Below are 8278 nucleotides of genomic sequence, written 5' to 3'. Positions count from 1 at the left end.
TACTTCATGTAACCATGTATTCATGTGCAACAATGAGTAAGTAATACCTAAAGAACCAGTTATAAAATAATTGTGTGGTAGAGAGCAATAAATATATGTTGTACAAAAATTCTTCACTCTTCCTATTTGACATCTGCTTCTACAAGTACAGGAGCTCAGAAGGACTAAATTATCAAGTCTAGTGGATGACAACTACCCTAACTTAATTGGTTTGAGCCATTGCCTCTCTGAACGTACAGCTCTTGTCCATTCCTCTGTAACTGTATCTGTGTGTTCCTCTCCTCCTCAAAATTCTTTTTTTTTAAAGATAGATAGATAGATAGATAGAGAGAGAGAGAGAGAGAGAGAGATTTTTAATATTTAATTTTTATTTTATTTTATTTTTTAATTTTTTTTAATATTTATTTTTTCAGTTTTCGGTGGACCCATCATCTTTATTTTATTTTTTATGTGGTGCTGAGGATCGAACCCAGTGCCCCGTGCACACCCGCTTGAGCCACATCCCCAGCCCCTAATATTTAATTCCTAGTTTTCGGCTGACAGAACATCTTGATTTGTATGTGGTGCTGAGGATTGAACCCAGTGCTGCACACATGCCAGGCGAGCGCACTACTGCTTGAGCCACATCCCCAGCCCCTCAAAATTCTTTCACCAACCCAAAAGGATCAACCCTTCTTTGGGAAGCTGTTTCTGTATTACCCTAGTGGTATAGAAACAGGTACTTTAACCTCTGCAGAATTTGACACTGCACATTCTGAGATAATGTTCAGAAAAAGATCAACTCTAGGTGATACTAAGGTAATTATAAGTTAGCTATAATTTGGTATTCCTATTATTACTACTCTTTACTGCCCTGATAGAGTTGCAATTTTGTTTTGCTGTTCTTTCTTTCAACAACAACAAAAAAAAAAATGCCACAGCCTTACCATGAAATGAGACTGTTGAACAACAAAGTACAAATGCTCAGAACCTGGCTAGGTTGCCTTAATAGTATAACATGTCTAGAATGATAACTTTGGATCTTTAGGTGCCTCTTGACCCAGTCCCTTCATTTACTAAACATGGAAACTGAGGCTCAGAGAAATTCATATTTTTTCTTTTCTAAGATTATAGACAATAAGCCATACTTTTCTATTGACAAAGACATGGTGTTCTGTCCATATCTAATTTTATAAGTGTATACACAGTGCTCTCTATCAACAAATGGTTTTGCTATAATGCCATATGGAAAGTTGAAATTCAAAGGGTGACACTAATAATAATACCATCTGATGTTAACTGAGAATTTGGGATATGACAGGCCTGGAAAGAGATCAAGCACATAAGAGACTGTCTCAAGAAAGCAGAAATCCTTCTAAGTGTAAAAGTAGACAATCACATGTATGAATGAACAGACCCTCATAATTTTTTTCAAAGTGAAATGACTAACCTTTGAATGTCCATGAAATGAGGCTGTACTGAACAGAAAGCTTTTGCAGGAGAGAGCTGATGAGTGATAGGGATATCTAGGTGCATCTCATAGCATCTACTTGTGCTGAAAATATTCAGGTAAATCATGGAAAATCTTAAGACTTCAGAACTATGACAAGAAGGGCAGTCCTTGAATGGCCCTAATATAAATACTAATTTAGAAGGACCCCATGTGTGGGGACATGACAGGTGCCACCCCTGTGCTTTCCCAGGGTTCTGGGGTCCGAGCTGGGATCTGAAGGCTATCACTTAGAGCCTGAAAGCTATCACTAAGAGCTGATGCCCTTCAACTCAGTAAGGCACAGATACCAAATCATTCTTGGATTTAAAAAATGGACAATGTGGTGGGGCCCAGTAGCTCTGAGATTTAGGGCAGAGACAGGAATTGGTTGACCAGTGACTTTATGTGCACATGAATGTACATGATCTAGTTCTATTTTCTATTTCCTCCTGGGTTTTTGTCATATGAAATATAGGATAGAGCTTAGTTGGAGAAGGTACCTAAGAAGTCCTCAGACCTCTGCCATCTTTGAACATCTTTACTAATTCAGAAAGCTCAGTGACTAGCCCTAGGTTGCCCAGAATTATGTGGTGGAGTTGAATTATTTTGTTAAGTTGGGCAAGTAAATTTTTCTAGGCCTCCATTTTCTCACCTGTAGAGTAAGAGTTGAGCTGAATAAAGGATAGCATCTATCTCTAGCCTGTGTTTCTCTCTGAATAGGAACATAGTGGAAGAACTTCTGAAAAAGGTGGTGTGGGGCTGTATTTCTCAGAGGAACAATACTGGAACCAACTTTTCCTTGTAGATGCAGGATAGCTACTAGTGATTTTATTATTGAGTCTCTATTAATGATTCTGAACGCAAGTTTTTGACCAGTTCTTCATCTTAAGATAGAATATGACAAGTTACATCATCTGAACACACTGCTGTCCTAGCCTTCTCTAAACTTGTACACACCTTCCCCATCAGAGGAAATGTAGGCAGGTGGCTTCATCTCCAAAGAGGTAATGTGTAGAAATATATTGGGCTTCTTTTCTTATATACTTTTTCTTGAATCAATTCCCAAAGTGACAGAATCAATTTCCAAGATTGACAGATCCATCAGTTGTAAAGACATCCTATTTTTTTAATGAAATATTTCTTCTTTATTTTGGGGTAGGTGGACATGAGCATAGCAGGTATGCTTTGAATGTATGTTTATCTGAATGCAAAAAATAAACATGTTTCTTTGTCATCAAGCCACTTTTTTTTTCCTGTAAATGTTCCTTACATAACTTGAAGGTTTATTACTCAGTGTAGAAAGTTTCAAAAATAGGAAAGCAGACATACTTTAGCAGAATAAACAGAAACCAATGGGGCTGGGAATGTGGCTCAAGCGGTAGCGCGCTCGCCTTGCAAGCGTGCGGCCTGGGTTCGATCCTCAGCACCACATACCAACAAAGATGTGTCTGCCGAGAACTAAAAAATAAATATTAAAAATTCTCTCTCTCTCTCCTCTCTCACTCTCTCTTTAAAAAAAAAGTTTAAAAAAAAAAAAAGAAACCAATGGATGTTGTGTGATACAGCATCAGTGTTGTTGTTTGTATCTGGCTTAATCAAACCAAACCGTCAAGTTAAATTAGCTGTAAGTTTATTTGCCTGAACTTTAGAGGGTGGATTAGGAGCCACCAGAAAGGGGCTCCAGTGAGTTGGAGGAACATGTTTTCATGTGGTGGGATTTAAGGATAGTTCAAAAATCCTTTAAAAATTTGTTCACAGTTACAATTAATTTCTTCAGTCTTAATTTGCTATTCAGATTACAGAGCAGCTATTTGTTGTTCCAAGGTGTTTTTCTCTTTAATTATTTGGTCTGTTTGCTCATCCTTGAAAACTAAGAACAAATTATGTGATCTCAAAGTTCTCTGATAGGTAATATTTTGTTTGAGATTTGTGAAAGTAATGTGTTGTGGAAATGGTGTGTCTTACTTGGGGTCTTTTAAATAATATCACTAGAAAGGGCAATCATTTGAATTATGATTTTTTTCAGAAGAATAGTTTGAGAGATTATTATCAGTCTTCTCCTCTTCTGTACGAAGGTATTTTTACATTTTAACCATGCAAGATCATAAATTATCGCACTGACCACTAGTCTATATGATATGTTTAGGCACATCATTTTTTTATATGTCAAAAACCATGCAACTAAATGACAGTATGGCATTGTAATTGATGAGCTCCTAAGCCTCACACAGTCTTCTCCCTATTTTCTTTTACACTGGTAAATCCTTCTGCAGGTGGGGTAGGTAATCACAGAAACTAAATGCCTAGCTCACTTAATACAAATTGCCCAGTAAAAATATGACTAAAGGGGAAAAAAGTAACTATGGAATTCAAGTGACTATGAGAATGCTCACAGCCTCCTTTAGCCAAGAGAGAGAGAGTGAGATAATTTTATATTCAATTTTCTAATGCAAATTGAATATAAAATGGACATTAGTCCTGCTAAGTTCAGTTTATTCCAGTTCTTGCTAGTTTTTGGATATTTTGTAACCTTGCTCTTCACAGGCTTTGAGCCAAAGTTCTTTGCCCTGGCCATTGGAGTTCTTGGATTTCTGATTGTATTTGCTGCATTTTAGGCCTGTGTAAACAGCAGTGTTGCTGAAAGATTTGTCCCTTGCTACATGGTATGGAACATGAGCCAGGCATTGGGCCTCCACATCAGGGGCAGTGTCCTGTGGGGACTTACCAGAGGGATCCTTGCAATATTGTTTCGGTGTTTTAATCTTGTTCATGTAAAAGTGATAGCATTGTATTTGTTCATATAGCAGCACAAACTCTGCACAGCTATTTTGTGTCTTCAGTAACTTGGAATGTTTCTATATGGAGAAAAACTCATCATTTTTACCAAGTTCACATTATACAGAGGTGGTCATGTGACTTGGTATTATAGACAAGAGTTAAGGCAACTTCAAGACTCCTTTATACTGCTGAAATATAGGCCCTTTATACTGTGTAAGCTTTTATAGGTTTATGATATAAGATGAATTGGGGGGAAAGTGAGAGAAGTCAAAAGTTTTTTCTTCTGTAAACGTTTTGGAAGGCATTTTAATTTTTTGTAATTTTTTAAATTAAGAAACAGGAAATATATAGGTAATATAACAGAAATCTGTCAGAATTTTGCAGCTGATGTTTGTGTCCCTATGGTTATTACCAGGAATAGATATATTAGATATTCAAATGTCTCGTGTATTTTAGTGTTGGCCACAGAATGAGTTGCTGATAGATTTTTGGTCAGTTTTAGTCAAAAAAAAATTTATTTTAGGGCTGGAGCAGTAGCTCAGTGGTAGAACATTTTCCTAGTATCCACAAGACCCTGAGATTAATTCAGCACCTCAACATAATTACTTTATATTGTGTTTCATGATCATATAGCCTTTTTGTTCCTTAGATGTATCTGTTATCCATATATTTGAATATTCCAGAAAAAGATACTCACTTCATAAAGGACTATGATTATTAAAGAGATAAATATTCATAATTTGGGGTATTAGATTACAGAAATTCAGAAATGGACCCTTTTGTAATGGTGATTAAATTGTCAAAGAGATTTCACCAAAGATAATTACTGCAAATATATGGTAATGTAAATTTCAAATTTTAATATTGATATCTTAAGAATTCCAGTTATGTTGATCTTAATCTCAAAGAGATCTGATGATTAAAAAACCTTAATTAGGATAGAGATGCCTGTGATGTTTATATTCATTTCAGCCTAGTCATGTTCTACTTCCTCCCTCCCCACCCCTTTCTGCCCACAAGACTCTGAATGAACTTGAGTGCAGCATAATGGCTCCCACCTGAGTCAAAATCTCTCATGGGAGAAAGCCCAGAGCCTGTGATTTTCAATTACATGGCTTACAGGGACCAACTCCAGGCTGTAATTAACCAGGTGGAGCACTGCCAACAGGAGCTGGTTTTCCACTGCAGGAAATCAAGACTTTCAGCTCACCTTGGTAAGTCATCAGCCATTGCAGACTTTACTTCCCAGGAGCTTTCAGGAAGCAGCTGTAGATTCATGAGACTCCTGTATCCACAGCACGAAGGTCACAGCCTGGAAAGAGCAAAAATGCTTTTGCCTGGGGACAAATAGCAAGGGCAATAGTTGCTCCTCTTTTCTGAAAGCTGTGAGTGGTCTGAAGTTTCTTCCCAGCCTCATTTGAGAAACTGAGTAATAAAGACCTTCTGATAAGGCCCTTGTTATGCAGTGTTCATGCACTATGAGGGGCAGTGTTGCCTCTCTTGTGTTTTATCTCAGAAAATATTGCTCACAGAATGGCTTAGTTATTTGAAGGTGATTATTCCATGAGATTCTCTCTCAGACTGAATGCAATTAGTGTTCTGGATACTTGGTAATTAGAGAACAGAGTTAGTGTTGTATAGTTCTTTCAGGACTCCAGGTAATTCTGTGGATGCCTGATTATTTATTTTTAGTCTAGCCTGTAAAATTCTGTTATGAGTTTTATATCTTCTTTCTTTGAAGACATCCATTTTGTGAATATGTCAAACCCTGCTGCCTTGATGAAACCTCTTTGGTTTTCTGGAGGCTGGTCTGTGTTCTCTGAGGTCATATTTAAAGTCTGTTACTCAGCAGCTTGAGTTTGGTGCATCCTAGGATCTTTATGAATTTTTAAAAGTAAGATACCCATCTCTCTAAGATTTAGTAGTGTAGCATCTATAAAGCATGTGAAGTAAATGCTGCTTATTCACAGCTCTTCAGTGTGTTGGATTTATAGTTACTGCTGGGAGTCTTAGTACTTATTGTTAGTTCTAGGAGGCTTAGTACTTATTGTTAGTCAATTGCTACCACATAGATCACTGAACTAAGATTGTATATTCCCAGAAGAATGAGAAAGTTGGCTCCTCGAGAATAAATCAATGCTGTAGAACAATCAAAGTTGGGTCACTTAAACAGAGAAAATGAGGTAAATTGAGTAGTTTTTTTTTTTTCCTGAATATTAGTTAACAAATAACAGTCAAAAAGAAAAAAAAAATCACCCAGTGAGTCAGGGAGTCAAATTCATGTATCTCCCACATGTAATCTATTCCATAAGTGGAGCAGTGCCCAGATAGGTAAAAAATTACTGCATGAAGGACCAGTGTGTTCCTAGTGATTTGCAAGTGTTTGATTGTTATTATTTCTATGTACATATTTAAAACAACAAGAGTGACAACCAACTATTTTATTGGGCTTAGGAGAAAATATGGACAGAGAAAAGAATTTTAAATTTGTTAAAGAAAATAAAGGCAGTACATTATACACACTCAAAATATATGAATTTTTTACATGCTGTCTTTGGAGAATTCTTAATAGACACTTAATTCAAACAAATTCAGTTACAGACCCATGTTATCTCCAGAAGCTCTAAACTAGAGATAAGAGATAGGCAGCTACTATAGCCTAAAATTCCTTCAAATCCCTGCACTAATTGGCTTTGTATCATCAATCAATGTAAATAGGTGTGCAGAACATTGGATGCTACTCTTGTTCAGAAGGAGTAATGTCAACCAAAGACTTCAACTGGAGCCTTCCTTAGAATGCTGCAGAGTGAGAACACCACAGGATGACTGTGATATAGGGAGCAAATAATGTCAGAATAGATGGGCAGATGACATTCAAAATATAGTTCCATTTTATTTCCAGAAATTTTTATGAAACAAATTCTCAGGAAGTATTGGAAAAACAATACCTTGAATAATCACAAGAGGAGACTCAGGAACAGCAAGACTAGAGCCATAATTTAGTGATTTTTTTTTGTGTGTGTGTGCAACTGGCCTAGAGATGAAAGGTTGGGCACCAAGAAGGTGAATCTTTATTAAGATTCCAAATAAAGAGCCAAGCCATGCCATAAAGGAAAAAGAATTAAAAAGAAAAAAAAAACGTGTCTCTATGCAATTTTTAACACACAATAGGGAATGTCAGCATTATAAAGATGCTTTTTGTCTTCCAGGTCTCTGTTTTAGAGTTTCAGGGGCACAACCATGGGTGGCTGAAGAGGAAGTGTGACAGTGTTGACACAGTGGAATAGTATTTAGTCACCACATTGTGAAGAGAATCAACTCAGGGCCAACATACTTGAGGAAGTAGAGCAGTATTCCTTGTCTATTGATACCTTTCCTATTTCTCTTCATTTCAGCCTCTGAATCCTTTTGATATCTTTTAAAATTATTCTCCATAGAAATCCTCTTGGTGAAATAAATCTTGAATGGAGTCAAAGGCATTCTGTACCTTTAAAAACATTCATTAATTCTTAATTTATAAATAAAATGATGAACTCCAATATAAACACAAAATTGTTCATTTGTATATAAGGATTTCTTTGCTTTTCAATCTATGAAAGAATAAATATGGAATAATTATGTTTTAAAAATAGAATTTTAGAACATATATACCAAATATGTGTTAAAATATCTGCTCCCTAGGAATAAGTTTGCAGCACATTTTAAAAAAGGAAAAAGGTGGTTGGTACTGATTCTTTGCACATGCTTCAGCCACTGGTCCACAACAAAGATGTTGTGTCTGCCAAAAACTAAAAAATAAATATTAAAAAAATTCTCTCTCTCTCTTTAAAAAAATTGACTAAAAAATAAAAATAAAGGTATTTTGTCCATCTACAACTACAATATTAAAAAATAAAAAAAAATAAATGCTATCATACTTAACATATTTGCATTAAAGGCCACACTATACATATCAAGTTATTTCATGATACTATACCATTAATATAACATTAATAACTAAATACCACAGGTATATAACATGGATTTTGT

General features: G+C 35.9%; 1 protein-coding gene across 1 annotated transcript in view; it reads left to right on the top strand.

The window, feature by feature from the left end:
- Nucleotides 1-32: 32 nt before the first annotated feature.
- LOC308645718 (obscurin-like) overlaps nt 33-8278 on the top strand; it is a gene marked incomplete at its 5' end in the record, with an annotated part of 148106 nt that continues 139860 nt past the window's right edge. Inside the window, 1 exon segment of the mRNA XM_081288083.1 lies at nt 33-36. Coding sequence (XP_081144209.1) covers nt 33-36 — 4 coding nt within the window.

Source organism: Spermophilus citellus, assembly GCF_964194105.1.
Source record: "Spermophilus citellus genome assembly, chromosome: 1".
NCBI lineage: Eukaryota > Metazoa > Chordata > Mammalia > Rodentia > Sciuridae > Spermophilus > Spermophilus citellus.
Note: the sequence above shows the minus strand (reverse complement) of the source record. Positions and strands in the feature narration are given on the sequence as shown.